Below are 20,262 nucleotides of genomic sequence, written 5' to 3'. Positions count from 1 at the left end.
TGACCTCTTACCTCGTCTACCTAAAACATCTTGTGCTGAGTAACACGAAAAATCCACAAGTCTCTTCTTTGAAGACTCTTTAATGTTGTTGCTCAGTTAGAAATGCGAAAGAGGTACCTTGAGATCCCCAACATTTGAGTTATGGACCATCATTTGTTCTTTTTTTTTGCATTGTGTTGCGAGCCAAAATTTGAGTCATGAGCAAGTATTTGCCGTTTGAGTGAAGTGAATTAAAAAAGGAGCACAACAGTTGCCCATAGATTTTCAGCCATTTTTTCAACCGTACAAAGAGTCAAACACACAAATACGAAATGGCCTACTATAGCTGAATATAGCTGAAAGCTATAGTAGGCCAAGGTTCACATCCAGACATGCTACAGTATGTTTCTGGCGTCACTCTCTAAGCCACATCCCTTAACACACATATACCGGTAGTTGTTGTTTTGACTCGCCTTGACCCAACATACAGTAATTACACTTTATAAAACCAGTTTTGTTTCTTTACTTTCTCTTTTATTCCATCCATCGGGTCGCGGGCATGCTAAGCCTATCCCATCTGACTCTGGACGAGAGGCGGGGTACACCCTGGACTGGTCATCAACCAATCACAGGGCACACATAGACAAACAACCACTCACACTCACATTCACAACTACAGGCACAGGGAGAACATGAAAACTCCACAGAGGTGAGGCCGGATTTGAACCCGGGTCCTCAGAACTGTGAGAGAGAACCTGTCTGTGACGCCCCTACTTTCTCTTTGTGTTTTATTTTTTTTTATTACGATAGTGTGCTGTTTATCTTTATTAAAAACACGCAACAAAAAATGTCAACAGGGAATATTGATTCGATACATGAGTAAATATACTTAGGAGCTTGGTCAGGGAATGAATTAAACGCGTAAGTCAAGGTAATACTGCACTGTAATTAGCATGTACCTTATGGGAAGTGATGATGTATGTAGTTCTGCTCGAACAACATTGCCATGGCAAACAAGTCCCCAAATGCTTTAAGGTGTCTATGACTCTAGAATGGAGTCAGACCCTGTGACACGTTTGAGCAGGTTTATGGAAAAGGAAACATACCATGTGTGTGTTTTGACAGAATTGATCGTGAGTAAAATATTGCCTCATAAATGCAATGAAAACCTTTGCAATACAGACAATGTGGGAGCACATTAGGAGCACATGAAAAATGCAAATAATGAATGTGATTAGGCAGCAATGTGAATGTTAGAAGATGGGCAAACAGAAGGAGGGGAATATTTGCATGTGTAATAGGACATGATCGCGGACAGACAAAAAGATGACGTATGCTTCGAGGGACCATGACAGAAGATGAGACGGCCGCTTAATTGCTTTTAATTAGATGCAGTCTGAGACTAATGTGTCTGAGGGTACGGACTGATAAGGAGAAATCGGGAGTGACACGCACAAACACAGCAGACCTTCACTTGACTCACGTGTCAAATCAATAACTGCATAACTATCATCTATCTTAAAAGCTAAAAGGAGGTAATCCAAATCAAGACTTCCTCTGGATTAAAGTGTAATGCAAATGTAACAATTCTGCAAACCCCAATTTCAATTAAGTTGGGACATTGTGTAAAATGTAAATTAAAAAAAAATACAATAATCTGTAAATCCTTTTCAACCTATATTCAATTGAATACACTACAAAGACAAGATATTTAATGTTCAAACTGATAGACTTTGTTTTTTTGCAAATATTCACTCATTTTGAATTTGATGCCTGCAACACATTCTAAAAAAGCTGGGACAGGGGCATGTTTACCATTGTGTGACATCACCTTTCCTTTTAACAACACTCAATAAGCGTTTGGGAATTGAGGACACTAATTGTTGAAGCTTTGTAGGTGGAATTATTTTCCATTCTTGCTTGATGTACAATTTGAGTTGCTCAACAGTCCGGGGTCTCAATTTTCAATGAGAGAGAGGTCTGGACTGCTGGCAGGCCAGTCTTGTACTCATACTCTTTTACTAGGAAGCCACGGTGTTGTAACACGTGCAGAATGTGGCTTGCTGAAATAAGCAGGGACGTCCCTGAAAAAGACATTGCTTAGATGGCGGCAGGCGGCACGGTGACCGACTGGTTAGCACATCTGCCTCACAGTTCTGAGGACCGGGGTCCAATCCCCGGCCCCGCCTGTGTGGAGTTTGCATGTTTTCCCGGTGCTTGCGTGGGTTTTCTCCGGGCACTCCGGTTTCCTCCCACATCCCAAAAACATGCATGGTAGGTTAATTGACAACTCTAAATTGGATGGATGGATATTTTAAACTACAGGATTCCACCTTCCCCAAGATTGTGCATACTTGGTGACTTAGCCATAATTGACCTCTCTAATAAATATTCACCATCTTTATTTGTCACGTTAGCTACCGCAAAGAAAACAATTCTATTAAACTGGAAAAACAAAGACTCTAGCCTCTATCAGTGGCTAAATCTCATCATAGAATATATTGTGTTAGAAAAAATATCAGCAGAACGAAAAAAATCAATTACACAACATACTAAATCTAGACTCTTGATTCCTTTGCCTGAGTAGAGTGCCATTTGACATTTGACAATAGCAAGACTATTTTCATAAGTGTGAAAGTAAACAATGGAATACTATATTCTTTGTTGTCGAGGTTGTTGTTGTTTTATTATTATTCTATTCATTTATTTTTCTTTTTTCTCTCTTATTTTCACACATTTTAGATCCGTTTGCATGGTGTAAAGACACATGGATGCTGTGGGGATCTTCTCTTGTCCCTGTGTTTGTGGTTCTGGAATCTCTGGGGGCGGGACTTTTTTTCACTCCTTCCTGATCTTGGGGTTGGGGGGGAACCACTGGGGCGACCACCTGGGGAGTAGTGGAGGGGTGATGGTGACTCGCCCATGTTCCATGGGTGCTGGGGCGGTGCCGGCTGGCACCCGCCTGGGTCCCCCGCTTTGGCTGCTAGTGGGGGCGGTGGGGCCCCCCTGTCGCTCCTCGTGCCTGCTTCCTCCTCTTTTCTCCGTTCCTTGTGTTCCACTGCGGTCGCCTCTTCCTCTTCCCGTGGGGGAGCCGGGCGATCCTCCGTGGGCTGTGGGGGCAGCTGTGGGGTTCTTTTCCCTGCCTGGTTTTGAGGGGGGTGGGGGCCCACCTCCCACGCTCAGGGCTCAGGGGCGGGTTTGGCTGTTAAGCACTAGCGCCTGGCAGCCCTGCACCCTCCCCCTCGGCTCACTGACATCTCCAGATTTTAATGCACCACACCACTGATACTGAGGGGGGCAATGATACACGGGGTAGGGCCAATGACTGCCAGTTGGGGACCTGGCAGTCATAGTAAGTGAGGTGGGTCTCACTTACTTGCATGGCGGTGCTCCTGATGCCGGGCCCCCCGGGCTGGATGACTGCTTAGTGTTGGGGCTGACCTCTCATGGCCCGCGGTTGCTCCTGATCCCGCCCCTCGATTGATTGGGTGGGGCCCTCAGCTGCCGCGGTGCGGCCACAGCAATTACAGGACACTTCTGTCAGTCTTTGTGCATGTAAAACGGTATCAATTCACTTGCATGTATCCGCAGGCACACAACCCTAGGACTCTTTCACTGGGTGTGGGGTTACCCACTTACTGCAACAAATAACTCATGAATATGCAAATCGCTTGTGTATCCCCTCACTTATACTCTCGTTCTGTAGGCTTATATAATTTATATAATTAAATGCCACCACACTTCAGTTGTACAGTCGGGTTCACGACCCTTGTCCTGCATGCTTCTTCTCCTGTCCTTGTCCTGTTCTATCTTGTCCTGTCCTTCCCTCACAAGGTGTAGCACTACAGTCCCATGCAACACTCATATTTAATTTCATTGTTGTAGATAATGTAATGATTTACTTCTCTCATCCTGTTTACAATTAGGGCTTTGTCTTTTGTCTTTTTTTCTCTCTCCCTTCTAGAAACTTTTTTCTGTTCGACTGATCAAGTCTGATTCTCAGTAAACCTCAATTATAATACCACAGTGGAACAGTAAAAACTCCACTGTGACACAGTAAAACTGTTCCGGCATGAAAGGGATACAGATTTTCCATTCTGCTTGACCTAACAGCTGAACAGGACAAAAAAAAACAAAAAAACAAGATGTTGTATATGGCCTTTGCTTTGTATGGTAGAGTTTTAACTTGCATTTGTAGTTGTAACGATGACCAGTGTTACCTGACAATAGTTTTCTGAAGTGTTTCTGAGCCCAAATAGCAATCCTTTACACAATAATACCGGTTTTTAATGCAGTGCTACCTGTCACAGGCATTTAGAATCAGACTCCTCTTTATTTGCCAAGTATGTCAAAAACACACAAGGAATTTGTCTCCAGTACTGGGACCCGCTCGAGTACGACAATAGACAGCCATTTTGACAAAAAATACTCTTGAGACATAAAAACATAAAAGCACACTACGAAGAGTCACTGAGCAATGAAAGGTGTCCGGTAATTTGGTAATGCTGTTACAATTACAGTTGTGCAAATGATGCAGCAAAGTCCTCTTGCAATTTAATGGCAAGAGGGAAGACGCTGTTGGAATAACTGCTCATTTTAGTTTGCATTGATAGCGCCTACCTGAGGGAAGAAGCTGGAAGAGGTGGTGACCAGGATGTGGAGGGTCCAAGAGGATTGCCTTAGTTCTGGCAGCGTGCAAGTCCTCAAGGGTGGGTCCGTCCTCAAAAAGGCCCAGATGTTGGTCTCCCACTACAGGTCCTGAGAGACTGTAATTCCCAGGAACTTGAAGGTCTCGACAGTTCACACAGGGCAGTTGGACAGCGTGAGGGGCAGTTGTGGCAAAGGATGCTTCCTGAAGTTCATGAACATGTCTACAGTCTTGAGCATGTTCAGCTCCAAGTTGTGTCGGCTGCACCAAAGCTCCAGCCGATCCACTTCCTGTCGATATGCAGACTCGCCACAGTCTTTAATGAGGCCGATGACTGTGGTGTCATCTGCAAACTTCAGGATTTTGACAGCCGGGTGCGTTCAGGTAGAGAGAGAAGAGCAGGACACATCCTTGGGGGGATCCAGTGCTGATGGTGCGTGTGGATGAGGTGGTGTCCCCTAGCCATACCTGCTGTGTCCTGCCAGTCAGGAAGCTGTAAATCCACTGGCAGATGGCAGTCGAGACCTTGAGCTGGAGAAGCTTGGAGGAGAGGAGTTCAAGATTATGGTGTTGAACGCAGAACTGAAGTCCACGAACAGGATCCTCGCGTAGGTCCCCGTGCCGTTGAGGTGTTCTAGGATGAAGTGCAGTCCCTTGTTAACTGAGTCATCCACAGACCTGTTCGCTCAGTGGGGAAACTACAGTGGGTCCAGCAGGGGTCCTGTGATGCTCTTGAGGTTCTCCAGCACAAGGCGTTCGAAGGATTTCATGACCACAGACGTCAGGTCGACAGGCCGGTAGGCCTTGCCAATTAGGTGCAGAGATTTCTCCAGATTCTCTGAATCTTTTGATGACACTATGGAACGTACAGTAGATGATGAAGTCACTAAACTCTTTGCAACTGGATGTTGAGAAACGTTCTGTAACTCTTGGACTATTTGCTCACACAATTGTTAAAAAAGTGGTGAACCTTGCCCTATCCTTGCTTGTAAACAACTAAGCCTCTCGGGATGCTCCTTTCATATGCAATCATGACACTTTCCTGTTTCCAATTAACCTGTTGAGCTGTAGAATGTTCCCAAAAAGTTTTTTTTTTTTTTTTTATTACTCAACTGTCCTAGTCTTTTGTTTCCCCTATCCCAGCTTGCCAATTGCAGGCATCTAATACAACATGAGTGAATATTTGAAAAACAAAACAAAACAATCAAGCTTATCAGTTTGAACATTAGATATCTTGTCTTTGTAGTGTATTCAATTGAATATAGGTTGAAAAGGATTTTCAAACCACTGGATTCTTTTTTTTATTTACATTTAACACAACATCCCAACTTCATTGGAATTGGGATTTGGATAAGATCACACGGCATGTCGGACGATAACGTCAAACTCCCATCCTATCCAGAACCACTCCTATTTAGGCACAACAAATGAGTTGAAAAGTTTGTTATTTTTATGCATTATTGTATTTATTTAACAAAACATCGAAACTTGGCAGAGGTTGATGGTCCATAAACATGTTTGTTCTAACAAAGTTTTCTTGGATACTTCAGCCTTTTGCTTCTTTCCACCATGTGTCACGTCTCCCTATGATTCCGCTCCGTCTCATTTTTGTGTTTTTCTTACATTTTATCAATACTTTGAGCTATCATGTGGGATTTCAATGTAATCTCATTACTTTCACTGTCTGACAGCTCATTGATGCAATGACTTCAATAATGTGCAACTACAAGCACATGCTCAAGCTGATAACGAGAAATACAATTTTCCATTGATTATTGGATTACTCATTTCAACATGTTCATCAATAATCTAGTTCAGTAAAAAATTTGGATATGGAACAGGCACGATGATGGGCTAATGGTTTGTATCTCTGCTTCACAGTTCTGAGGTTTTGGGTCCAAATCTCAGCTTGTGCCTTTTTATCTGGAGTTATTTTCCCCTTGCCTGCGCAGATTTTTTTCCCCAGCCTCCTCCCACATTTAAGAAACATTCATGTTAGATCACTGAAGACAAAATTTTCCCTAGATGTGAATGTGAGAGTAAATGGTTGGTTTATATGTGCCCATCGATTGGCTGGTGACTAATATTCAAATGCTGCAGATACACATCAGTTGATAAAGGGTTTGTGATGACAACAGCTTGACCCTGGAACAGATTACTTCTATTTCCATGTGATCTTTTCCACACATGCTCCCTGCACACAATGAGTATGTCCATGTTACAGTTTTATTATTTTATTTGGTTATTTATCTGTTAGTCAAGAGCTGCGTCAGCTTTGAGCCTGATGGCAGGAACTCCGATGCAGGATGCAGAATACCAGCAGAGGAAAAGGTCAATCAATCAATAGCTTTTAGTGGCAATCATTCTTTCAGAATGTCTCACCTTCCCAAATGTTAATTGTCCCCTTCCATTTCCTCTCCTTCTCCAATCGCTGTGTTCAGTGCGTTGCCATTTTTGCAGTGATGCATTTGTGTCCTGAAATGGCCTTCGTTAATTCAAGTCACAGGGGTTTTTGTTTTTCCCTGCTTAGGCTCCTGCCCCCGCAACCCGACCTCAGATAAATGGAAGATGGGATGATGGATCTATTGTGGTGGTTTATAAAGGCAAATCAGAAAATGCTGTCATTGTCAAAACACCGAACTGTACTGTATATCATGTGTATAGGTGTGTAAGCTTTTTTTTTTTTTTTTTTTTTTTTTTTTTGGTGTGCGGGTGGTTTCAATAATACATCCATTATGGTGATGTTTCAGTTCACCCTACATGTACATGTAACTGAGTGTGGACTCAAAGCAAACAAGCAGATGTCCCTCTCAACAAATGGATTGGATTTAATGGATTGGTGCAAGCATTTACTAGCCCTTGGGGCGGGCTGTTCAAGTACTGCATATCATTTGCTGTTATGTCAGCAATAAGATGCCCTACTGGCTTACAACTGTCTTACAAGGGAACACTAACACTAACTGTGTCTTCATCTGTCAACACGGGCAGCCGTGGCCCAATGGCTAAGATCATTGCCTGCCACCGTGTGGGACCTAGGTTCAAGACCCCGACTGGACCATCTGCCGACATCCCCCGGACACACGGCTGTGGTGTCCTTGAACAAGACTCTGATACCCCAAAATGCTCCCCGGGCGCTTCAGCTACCCCCTGCTCCAGTGTGTTCCACTAACATGTGTATGTGTTCACTGTGATGGGTTAAATGCAGAGAACAAATTTCGTGTGCATGCATGTTCATGACAATAAATTGTGATGCTTCTTCTTCTTCGATTTCAATTTGTAATTATTTCCACTGAATCAAAAAGTTAAAATTAGATCAAACAAATACTTTAAAAGGTACAAGTGGGTTTTAATCAGTTGACAAGAAATTACTGGTCAATGCTTTTGCTTATTTTATGTGTGCATCCAATGGTCTCCTGCTATTCGCAGGGGATAGGGACCGGGCCGTACTACGAACAGTGAAAATCAAAGGAAAAGAAGAACCACAGGAAAAGAAAAAGAGGATATGGTGATTTGACATCACAGAAGATTATGTATGAACCGGTGCGCACCACAGTAAGAGAATTCCTGGTTTAGTACGTTACCGTTCCACTCCAGTCTTGTAAGTGTTGATAGTGCGCACTACAAAGTGGTTGAAAGCTTCCACACAACTGAAACAGAATAAGCTGTGTCTATAATATTCTGTGGATGTGACTTTTTAATCACAATAAGAATAAGAATTAAAAAACAAAACAAAAAAAACATGAATCCTGACCAACTTTTTTAAATTGTATTTTCTTCGTGTTATGCCACAACCCATTTTGGTGAACTAGCTCTTTTGCATAATCCTGCAGACTAAAAAACTGGGAATTCACATGCACACTAACAAATTTAAAAAGACAAATAAACACTCATGAAATATGATCCATTCCATGCCTTTGCCAAAGGTAATAAACTTGATTGATATGAAGACAAGATAAGATGTCCTGTGTCAATAACAGCACTTGTTGTTTTAAAACATTTTTGTTATTGAATGAAATATAAATAAGCTACATTTACTGCTAAAACTGGAGTACAACAAACAGTATGCCTTTCAGTTAGCTGAGCTGTTGTTGCCATGGTAACAGCCACTGCATGATGAAGCTACAGGATCCCGACCATGGTGTGGACATTACTCGCTTGAATGGTTGTCTCTAAACATTGCATTGCACCAACGGACAATCAAAACTGCTGAAAGGATTGTCGGTGCCCCCCTACCCACCCTTGAGGACTTGCACGCTGCCAGAACTAAGACAAGAGCGTGTAAAATCCTCTCGGACCCTCCACATCCCGGTCACCGGCTCTTCCAGCTCCTTCCCTCAAGTTGGCGCTACCGATCAATGCAAACTAGAACTAGCAGACATTCCAACAGCTTCTTCCCTCTTGCAATCAACTTCTTAAACACCTAACCTACAATTCCATTGCAACATGCAACCAATTTTTTTTGTCTGAGTTTATTGTCACATTTCTGACGGGCCAATTATATATTACTCGTGCACTCACTGTAGTAGTCTCGCCACGCTGCACTATTTGCATATCTGTAGTTGACCAATATGGGCCACTCATGCCAGAGTAGCATCTGCCCCATTTGCACACTGACTGAGGAGTATCTGCAACATTTGCACAATCAACATTGTCCCAGATTATCGCACTACTTGTCACTTTAAACTGCATACACTCCTTGAAGTCTTGGCACCCTTTGCACAATGGTCATTGCACCGGACTATGGCAATATTAGTCATTCCAACTGCTAGAGGACTCTGCATCTTTTGCACAACTGTAAAAAAAAAAAAAAAAAAAAAATGTACCGGCATTACCAGACAACTAGCAATCCTTTATTGCTCAGTGACTGTTTTTTTTTTTTTTGTCAATGTCTTTATGTCTCAAAAGTGTTCTCTGTCAATTGACTGTCTGTTGTCGTACTAGAGTGGCTCCAACTACTGGAGACAGATTCCTTGTGTGTTTTTTGGAAATACTTGGCAAATAAAGATGGTTCTGATTCTGATTTGAAAACAATAACAAAATGTGGTTTGCTGATGCTAATTTAGAAGCTACAAAACTTTGTTTAAATTCTCAAAAGTGCTTTTATTTGCTGTTTGAGGACATGACTTGTTAGAGTGAAACCTGCCACTTAATCACCAGTTTTAATTAGGAACAAAGGGGGAAATCAATTAACGCATAGGAGCAAACACCCAGACAGTGCAAAGCTTCACCAACAAAAAGTATTTTCTAAAATACATAATCACATAAAAAAACAGGCCAATTTTGTGGATTAACGTTAAATGGTTCTTCCAAAAAGACAAGATAGCTTGGCAGGTGGTGTGACCACAGGATTACAGGCGGCTCGCCATTCTGTCAGCAGGCCAGCTGGCAAAACCTGACCTCCTTTGGTGAAGTTATTGGACCTCATGCAGAGCTACATAGCGCCACCAACAACACACGCACGCAACATTTGCACATGCGCACACAAACACAGGCCTACACTTTTTTAATACACTTCAATACAGCACTGAGGCAGTCGTGGGCGGCCATGTGATTGCGAATATGGCCTGTGACTGTTGAACCACAGGTTCAATTTCCTTAAGTGGAAAAGGCACTCCCAGACCAAGCTGGAAGCGCTAACCTCTGCATCGCCAATAATGTGTACGTGTGTTTAAAAAAGCTATTCACTTTTTAAAATTTATTCGCATTTTAAATTATAATGATAAAAAAACTTGTATCACAATCATAAATAAAATTTAATTCTATAAATGACATACCAATGGCAATTCTGAAAAATCCGAAATGTGACATGCCCTGCACTGCTGTTCTTCTCCAGTCCTGTGGGTGGCGGTAATGTGCATTACAAAGTGGGTGCCATCTAACTATGCCAACACTCAACTGTGGCTGTTCCATTTTAAAACTCAGCCAGCCCAACTATTTCCAGTTGTCATCTTTTTTCGAAACGCTATTTGCTCATCTATGCAACGCTCCAAAATGAAATTGAACAAGTTAAAATTTAAGCAAACACGAGGCATTACTGCCTAGCATTGCAGTGTGGCTTAACATCTGGTTTCTAGGAAGTACAACAGGATTCTTAGTTTTTATACAATTCCCACAGATGAGGAATGGGTCCTGATCCAGCAGATGTTGACCCGGCACTAGCAGAAAACGAAAATCTCTGAAAGGAAATCCTGACATTGTTGGAAAGGTTTGGAATTCATCATTTTGAGTTCTCAGATAAAGATACAGTTTATAGTTCTTCACCAGGTAAGACAAGTTAAATTAACATGAATAAAGTGCATTAAAAGAGTCCATCTAATGTTAATTTAAAGTAAAAAACTGAACACATGCAACATAAATTTGCGTTTCTGCTCTGACTGATACCGTGTACATCTAACATAATTGCACACCCACGACCAAAGTGAGAATAGTGTAGGGGATGGATGGATGGATGGAATATAATTAGACATGTCCAGCTTATAGTCTTTGCCCTTCCTCGCAGCTGATGATAATAAATTTGCGTTATTGATACGTCTCACATTGTTTAGCGAACTTTTTGGTACGTATGGCTAGAGTGAACTGAATGCTATCATTTTGCTTGTAAATAGACAGGGTGGAAATAATCGTGCTGGCTGCGTCTGTACAAGAGACAGTGCATTGCATACCCTATGTAGTCAGTTGCCACATTGTAACATTTTTTTCCTCTCACCAAAATGGTGAACAGGACTGTCACAACCAAAAGTGAAAATAGGTTTCTTGATCTGCACTACTAATACTACTACTACTGTTGCTACTAAAACTACTACTAATAGTACTAGTAGTGTTGTGGTCAAGATCGCACTATCCAAGATTAAGACCAGCCCGGGACCAGAACTCACAAAGACCGAGACAAGATCAAGACTTTTGGGATTCAAGACAGTCAAGACCAAGACTGAGACAAGTCAAGACTGAGACAAGACCAAGACCATAATAATATATATATTTTAAGAACCATGACGAGTTTGAACAGTTAAACAGTATTCTCGCTTTAATTTTAATTTTCTTTTACATTTGATGGCCATCAACAGTGTTTGCAACTCTTTCAAAGCACAATATACTAAAAAAATTATACTAAATTTTTGCACAAAAAAAATATATCTTTGTATGTATTTAAAAATTAATATTTAAAGAAGAGCTTGTTTGCATTGGAGAAACAAAAGAGACAGTACAAAAACCACTGGTGAAGCATGCACTTTTAGTCTTGTCATGGCGACCTGTGTGGTCAAGTTGCTGCCTCCCACACTCCACTTCCGTACTTCTGGTGGTGTGTTACAAAAACAAGAGCATCCAGAAACTAACTTCCTCCTTAGCCTCTCCACCCAGCTAGCTTCTAACTAGCTATCTAGCCCCTTGCCAGCGCCGGTACCGTAACAGTTGGTGGGTGGATATCTTATTCAGATGGACAGACACTGAATTGCTGAAGGTAAAGTTCTGATCTTTTTTATCGCAAATTAGTCCAGTGCTGTGTTCAAGCTGGCTTTACATCACACCAGGGGCCGACTATAGTGTAACGGGCTGTGTTACATTGTATTATGTGTGTTAATTTAAATGTGTTAGTGTTGGAGGGGTTATTGTGAGCCATGTCCTGTTCTTTTGTCTGACTACCTATATTTTCGAGTGTCATTGAATGCATCGCTGCAGTAGTGGCTGCCATTTTTTCGGGATTCCCAATGGATCTTTTGGGTCTCGCGGGAATCCTGCGGGACCCAAGGGGCTCTGATGGAAGCAAATTTCAATTTTCGGGTGGGAGCAGGAAGTAAGACAACAAGGTCACCGGGAGTGGCTGGACGGGAGTGGAACCGTTCCCAGTGACTTTCAACAAATTAGTACAGTGGAACCCCACTACTCGTGGAGGATCGGGACCATGCCGGACCGCGAATAGTGAAAATCCGCAGATAAATGACACCCAATTACAATTGGATTGACATTTTTTCTTCTTAAACCCGCAAAATTCATGAATAAGCAGGAATAAGCCAGAAATAAGTGTTTTCAGAATTGGTTCCCCCCCCAAAATAAATAAATAAATAAATAAATCAAAAACAAAAACAAATCCATAAATCGTTGAATTTGGGTGTGCCGGACCGCGAGTTTGCAGGGGTCCACTGTATCTCAAAATCAACGATAAAGATATAGATTCTCCCCATCTTGAAATTGCCTGTAAAGCTCACTTTTACGCTTGCCCTTAAGTGCAAAGTTAAGGCCACCCAATCACAAACATAATTTCATGTTGGTTGTGCACGACTGCTGAACCCAGCCAATTGCAAACATCCGAGGGCGGCAGCAACGAGGATGACAAGACACATGCAGACACTTCCTACACAATTTATAAAGCAAGTGGCTCAGTCTCAACTTAGAAATGAGTTTAAGTCCTACCACCAAACAAGCCTCCTCTCTCAACTGACCTTCCCCAAATATTGCAGTATGAAGTAATTTGGCACTTGTACTTTTTAGAAGGTGCAAAAAGGCTTTCTTATGGCTTGGAAAGGTTGAAAGCCAAGTCAGAAGTGAAGAAGAACATCCAAGAAGTGACAAAAGGAAAACATTAAATATTTGCAGAAAGCAAGCACAAAGTTCACACTGATTATCCCTTGAGTGACTCACTGTGTCGTGGTAGAGGACCGGCAGCAGCAGTAAAGTTTAACTGGAATGGAGCGATTGTGTGTTGTGCTAATAGACATCTCATTAAATGAAATGGAGTTCACTGGAGCATCGAGGAGGGGGTGGGGGACGGCGGCACTAAAACCGTTTCGGGGTGAGATGATTGAACTGTACAACTGCTTTTAGAGGCAATCAAAGAGCAGATAAACTGACTGTAGATTAAAGTGTCACGTGTGGAAATTTATTAGACGAGTGTTTACAAGGCAAAATGATGACTCATCAATCGCGCTCATCTGTTTTTTTGTTTGTTTTTTTAATAATATTGCTTGCTTACTTACTACTGCGTAGTCTTAGGCCACATTTACATTGCAAGTGTAGTGCCCATGTCTGATGTTTTTAGTGATCCATATCAAATATTGCTGTGCTTACATTTACCAAAGACATGCAACAACTCACATCGCAGATGATTACTTGAACACTTGACAAAATGAACCACATTTTTGAAGCAATTGCCCTGGGATACGTTTTAATCCAACCCAACCTGGCAAGTGTGAACACAGCCTTAGTTTCATCGCATTAATCCAGTTGTGAGGAAAATCCAGCCCTTTCAAACCAGTGTCGAGTATCTCTGGGTTCTCAGGCTGAACCAAAAGTCCATCTTATGTTAGATGATTTTTTTTTAATTAAAAAAAATAATAATAATATTATATATATATATATATATATATATATATATACCATTAAGTCAGAGGTGGGTATTAAAGAGCTAAAAAAATTTCTGTCACATTTATAAAAGTAACTTTTTTGGATAGATTGTATGTCAGAGAGGGCGGCACGGTGGACGACTGGTTAGAGCGTCAGCCTCACAGTTCTGGGGTGCGGGGTTCAATCCCCGTCCCCGCCTGTGTGGAGTTTGCATGTTCTCCCTGTGCCTGCGTGGGTTTTCTCCGGGCACTCCGGTTTCCTCCCACATCCCAAAAACATGCATTAATTGGAGACTAAAATTGCCCGTAGGCATGACTGTGAGTACGAATGGTTGTTTGTTTCTATGTGCCCTGCGATTGGCTGGCAACCAGTTCAGGGTGTACCCCGCCTCCTGCCCGATGACAGCTGGGATAGGCTCCAGCACGTCCGCGACCCTAGTGAGGAGAAGCGGCTCAGAAAATGGATGGATGTATGTCAGAGTAGTTTTAATGCAACATAGTATTTACTTTTTCTTTAGTCATTTCTGTTTAGAAGAAAAGCTTTGTTTACTTCGCTACACGGAGCTACATTCCACTCCTTGTATTTTCATCATGAGGTACAGTATTATATTATTGCTTGCCGATCTATTTTGATTCATCAGAAAAACTGTCACATGATTCCAATCCAATGTCTCTACTAGTGACGTTTGACTCCATTTGACAAATCAAACGGAGCCATGACTGCACAAGAACAGAAGCAGTGTTCAAAATGACTTCCATCCATCCATTTTCTGAGCCTCTTCTCCTCACTAGGGTTGCGGGCGTGCTGGAGCCTATTGTTTGTATGTGCCCAGCCAATCGCAGGGCACATACAAACAAACAACCATTCGCACTCACAGTCACACCTACGGGCAATTTTTTAGAGTCTCCAATGAATGCATGTTTTTGGGATGTGGGAGGAAATCGGAGTACCCGGAGAAAACCCACGCAGGCACGGGGAGAACATGCAAACACCACACAGGTGGGGCCGGGGATTGAACCCGGGTCCTCAGAACTGTGAGGCTGACGCTCTAACCAGTCGGCCACCGTGCCGCTCAAAATGATTTATTTACGTAAAACATGGTAGAAGTAAAAAAATACCTAAGAAAGGCTCCAGCTCCCCCACGGCCCGATTGAGAACCACTATATATAAAATGGATGCATTGACTACAAAAAGAACAGCTACGTCATGCATTGTCAGTTATGTCGGCCTAAAATGTTGGCATTTCAGCCTACATAAACTGTACAAGAGGCTGTCTTGGTGTGTGGGAAAAAACAGCAGGTCAACCACAGCACGTGAATTCAAACTACAGTTCGTCCAACCCACTTAGACCCGCTTGAGCTCTATGTTCCTCTGTGTTAAAAAAAAAAAAGGAAAAAAAAAAAAAAAGCGCATTCAAAAGGAGCAGGGAGAAAAGCAATCTCCAATGTATCCACTGAAGATAAAGATGTAAATTGGCAGAACTCTTTCTTTTTTTTTTTTTTTTTTTTTTTTTTTTAATAATGAAACATAACAACATTGTTCAAGACAATCAAATTGTATATGATTATATATTTAAAAATCTCTGGCTGGTGAGCCGAGTGTGCTGTTTCACATTCGTAAACATGTTGGACAATATTTTAATTAGCATATTCCTATTTTATATTCTTGTCCATTTACATTCATGTGGTGTTTCAAAAATAAATAAATCAATAGTTACGTACCAGTTACTCAGTACTTTTTTTTTTCCACTGAATACTACTTTTTACCATTACACAAATCAAATTAATTAACCAAGAATAAAAGGCAATTGCTAATGTGAGGTAGTTACACATTAACTTCTCTGTGGACCCACCAATGAACATCAGTGCTTCTTGCGCCACCTTTACCCAAATAGCTTGTTAAAGTGGCACTAAGCAGGCCCAAAAATTGGCATGTAAATTCGACACACCACAGAGAAGAGTAATGTTAACAAGCCTACCAAATTTGAATGAATAAAAAACAGAATTGTATATAGTATATAAAATCAGGTTTCAAATCTTCAAAATAATAAGGGCCACCTCTCAGGTCTCAGACGCTGTGGGCGTGTCGAATGGATGTGCCAAAAAGAATCAAACATACTGAGGAGATAGCTTATACGTTAGGAGGCTCAACTTCAAAATTGAATGGTTATTATGGACTATAATCCTAAAAAAGTCAATTTACCCTCGTTGTTGGTGACATAAAGTCACAGCCGAACACGGCACCTGACGACAGCGGGACGGTAGGAGGAAGCTCAGGTAGTTTGACAGTTGGCATTGCCGCATTCGCTAGTAACAAGTTACCCACGATGCCATGTTTTCTCTGGTGAAAGTTTACAAAACTATCCATTGTAAAATGCGCACTTCAGAGTCAGCTGCTGGTGTTGATGTTCAGCTCGCCATCTGCATGGGTCTTTAAAAAGTCAATCCATCGCTGTTTTATTTCCTCATTTTTGGGGAGTTTAAAAAAACGTCACCGAGCTGTTCTGAAAATTGAGGCATCATGTGAAGACGCATTTTCGGGGTGTGGCCATCGTTTGCTTGCTAACTGCAAGCTGGAGTGGTAAATGGGCCTTGTTATGGAAGCTAAGCACAGCTAACTCAGAACTGAGCAGCATAGCCAAACGAAATGACGTCACTTTGTACTTATATAGTGGGGGAGGGAACTCACGCGATGAAGTATACGCCCCTACCACGTGATGTCACGGGCTGTGTTGTAGCCCCGCCTACAAAATCAGAAAAATTCAAACGGTGAAAAAGACCCTTAAGCTATATCTCAACAATTTAGCACAATATTGTTATAAGTCTTTGCATATGTTTTCAGCGCTTATCTTCAAACATTTGATGTATTAAGAAACAAAACACCGATATCTGCTTAAAGCCTCTTTTTGAAAAAAAAAGGCTTCACCTCAAATAAATACCTTGCTTCATATTAACACCTTGAACTCATTGAAGTTTAGTAAATAAATGCCATCCAACGCTTAATTGCATGCCCCAAATTGAAATATGAAGTGTTACTCAGTTTTGTAATGATACAAATGTCCCATCGTGCCAGATATTGTGTAAATGCCACAGTGTGAGAATTCATAACATCAACCATGATGAGTCACTTTGCTGGCGAATAACTTGATTGGACATAAATCGCATGTGTCGATCCCATTAGTGAGATGCTGTGCCATAAAAGCAATAAAAACCAAGAGAAAGCACATTTGGAAACAAGTTCATGCATACTGCAGCCCCGTAGGGCCCCCCTGAAAGATAGATTTGAGCCCTTTTCTTCCCATAAACCTTCTTCAGTAATGCGTAATGAAAAATAAATGCTGTGTGGCACTGTTTTGCCACTGCGTATTGTTTTGCATATTAATCAGAGAGGAATATATACCAGCTCACATGTATAGTGCATATGGAAAATCGAGTATGCATGTAAACACAATGCACTCATTACTCACTGTTATGCTCTTGCTCCTCTTCGACGTTCCCCAACACCATGGCCGGAACTCCAAAGGCTGAGGCCAACACCCACACACAGATATTCACCACCTGAACAAAAATGATAAGTAATTACTTTGCAAGCCAAGCAGAGGGCTCAATTCTAGTTGCCCAATAGGCCAATGAAAGCCACCCCCGATAGGTTGTCTGAATGGCATTGTGAGAGCCAGGAAAGTCACACACTCTGGAAATTACAAAAACACTATGAGATAGTACCCGATTGAATTATTGCTCTGTATTCAATAAAAACAAACAACAACTGTATTTTAAACCAAGGCTTGAATTATATATATTTTTTCCTTTGAGGAGCAGTTTTGCTAATCATTTCTTCCTTTGAGGAGCAACTTTCTAATTTTGAGGAGCATTTTTTTTTTTACAGGTTTATTGCACAGGGCAGGGGTTTTATTAAACAAGGTAAATATGACAATATAATGGGGGGATTAAATGTACAGCTGCAGTTATCGAATATTTTAGTACTCGAGTATCCTTCGAAACCCTCTTCTGTTTGGGTGCATGAGCCATTTTACCCGTTATTCCTCTCTGACCCATTTGCCATGTTTTTCACCTAGCAGATAAGCAGTATGGAAAATGAATGAATGAATGACTCAGATGGTAGTATACTGGCCATATGTCACACAGTGGCTACACTGAGTAAAACTTTTAAGCACCCTGTATGTAAGTAACATCAGTGTTGGGAAAGGTCACCATTCCAAAAATGAACGAGTTCATAGTTCTTTTTTCTTTTTCTCAATATGTTGTTGACCGGTTATTACCCTCAAAATACTGGCATTTCCTTTCCCCCATGTAGCCACCCATTCAGTCTACACTGGTAGCCAGCTGCAGCTTTCACCCTACTATTTCTAAAACGTGAAGAACATATTGTTGCTTGAATGGTCTTTTTTTTTAATGAGGAATTAAAACATAAACAGGACTTTTGTCCGTAATGTGTAAACAAAAACATGCACCACAGTATGGCAGGAACGATTGTGAAAGGACATTGATAACTTTGCATTCCTTGCAGCTCTGTGTGACTATATTAACAAAATATTTCATCTGATCTATTCTTATATATCTATCCATCCATTTTGCATACCGCTTATCCTCACTAGGGTCTCAGGGGCGCTAGAACACATCCCAGGTGACTCCGGCCGAGAGGCCGGGTACACTTTGAACTGGTCGCCACCCAATCGCAGGGCACATATAAACAAACCACCATTCACATTCACACCTATGGAAAATCTAGAGTCTTCAATTAACCTACCATGCATGTTTTTGGTTTTTTTTGGGATGTAGGAAGAAACCAGAGTATCCGGAGAAAACCCACACAGGCACGGGGAGAACGTGCAAACTCCACACAGGCGAGGCCGGATTTGAACTCGGGTCCTTAGAACTGTGAGGCAGATGTGCTAACCAGTCGTCCATTTTTTTTTTATCGACATGGTGTCAACAGAAACATTAAATATTGTTTGAGATTGGCTCCAGTTCACCAGTCACCCAGAAGAGGATAAATGGTAGAAAATACAGTAGATGGGTGGATGACTGTAATGATAAGGTAGGCTTGTATTTGATCTGCCTGTGCACACCACGGGTACGTTGACAAATACTCCATTAATTTTAATCCACATACGACGCAGGTTTGATTCGGATCTGAGGATATATATTTTTTTTTTTTACTGCTCATGTATATATAAACTGGAACACATGGGAGAAAAAAACTAAAAATAAAAAAATAATCGGAATTGCAGTGTAAGTCAAGCCTGGTACTTCATCACTCACAGTCACATTTGTGTTTTGTTCATATTCTGTTCTGTCAATATGCTAAAAGCGCATTGTACCTTGGCCTTGTGAGGCGTCCTCATGTCCAGAGCTTTGACGGGGTGGCAGACAGCCACATACCTGTCCATGCTCATCACTGTCAGCGTGAAGGTGCTGGTGAACATGTTGTAGTAGTCGATGGACACTACTGCCTTGCACAGGGCGTTTCCAAATGGCCAGAAGCCCAGGAACACGTCAGTGCCCTGGAAACATTCACAAATTAAAACAATAAGGATGTGGAGCTGCCATGTCCACTCAAGCGCTTCCATGCAGAGTTCATGGTTTCGTTGAGTGGAGCGTGAAACCGCTTCATCTTTCTTTCACGCCATTAATTAATCCTTATGCAGATTAGACTTCATTTGCACATTAATTAAAAATGTAAATAATCATTTGGCCTTGATGACTTTTGAGAAAATACTGGTTGATAGGTTGAGGTCACTGATTGTTTGTCTTTGTTACTGAGATTACACAAACAACTTGGTGGATGAATGTAGTCTGAGTCAAGGAGAGGGCCTAAAAATGCATTTATTACACATCAACAAAGTAAAGTGTTGGAAATATATTAGATTACCATGATTGATTACTTTCCATGGTAGTTTTACACATGCCATTTTTTCAACTAATTGAAACTCAGTATAGAATAAAATGAGCAGGGAAAGATGGGCTGATTATAAATTCTCTCCTTCAGCTGTTCCGAAATAATATACAGTGCCGCCTTGAGATACAAGTTTAATTGTGTCATAGTCTGTCACATGCTGTTCCTTTTTTGGAACTTGGGTGGCGCTTTGTGCCTCGCCTTCCCCTCCCTCTCTCTCTCTCCCAAGAAAGAGATCGCCTTCAATACACCCCTCAGACATTTTGAGTATCTTGTCATGCCCTTTGGATTAACCAACACCCCCCCCCCCCCCTCCCCCCCCATCATCTCAAAGGGACAACTCCAACCGAACCCCGTGAAAATTCAAGCAGTCATTGACT

The 20,262-nt window shown here is 41.7% G+C and overlaps 2 protein-coding genes across 3 annotated transcripts in view; both read right to left on the bottom strand.

Annotated features, from left to right (window-relative positions):
* LOC133486274 (Ig-like V-type domain-containing protein FAM187A) overlaps positions 1-16,680 on the bottom strand; it is a 42,167-nt gene extending 25,487 nt beyond the window's left edge. Inside the window, exon 1 of one of the 2 annotated variants that reach the window (XM_061791180.1) lies at positions 16,169-16,680. In XM_061791180.1, the coding sequence (XP_061647164.1) occupies positions 16,169-16,333 (165 nt within the window). In that variant the 5' untranslated portion in view covers positions 16,334-16,680. The remainder of the gene's footprint in view (positions 1-16,168) is intronic. The other variant, XM_061791190.1, reaches the window with a different exon arrangement.
* oprl1 (opiate receptor-like 1) overlaps positions 1-20,262 on the bottom strand; it is a 73,841-nt gene that overhangs the window by 4,969 nt on the left and 48,610 nt on the right. The window contains exons 5-6 of the mRNA XM_061791231.1: positions 19,308-19,490; positions 17,433-17,523 (exon numbers count right to left, since the gene is read on the bottom strand). Coding sequence (XP_061647215.1) covers positions 17,433-17,523; positions 19,308-19,490 — 274 coding nt within the window. The remainder of the gene's footprint in view (positions 1-17,432; positions 17,524-19,307; positions 19,491-20,262) is intronic.

Source organism: Phyllopteryx taeniolatus, chromosome 1 (genome assembly GCF_024500385.1).
Source record: "Phyllopteryx taeniolatus isolate TA_2022b chromosome 1, UOR_Ptae_1.2, whole genome shotgun sequence".
Lineage (NCBI taxonomy): Eukaryota > Metazoa > Chordata > Actinopteri > Syngnathiformes > Syngnathidae > Phyllopteryx > Phyllopteryx taeniolatus.
The sequence above is the reverse complement of the archived record's forward strand: the minus strand, read 5'-3'. Positions and strand labels throughout refer to the sequence as shown.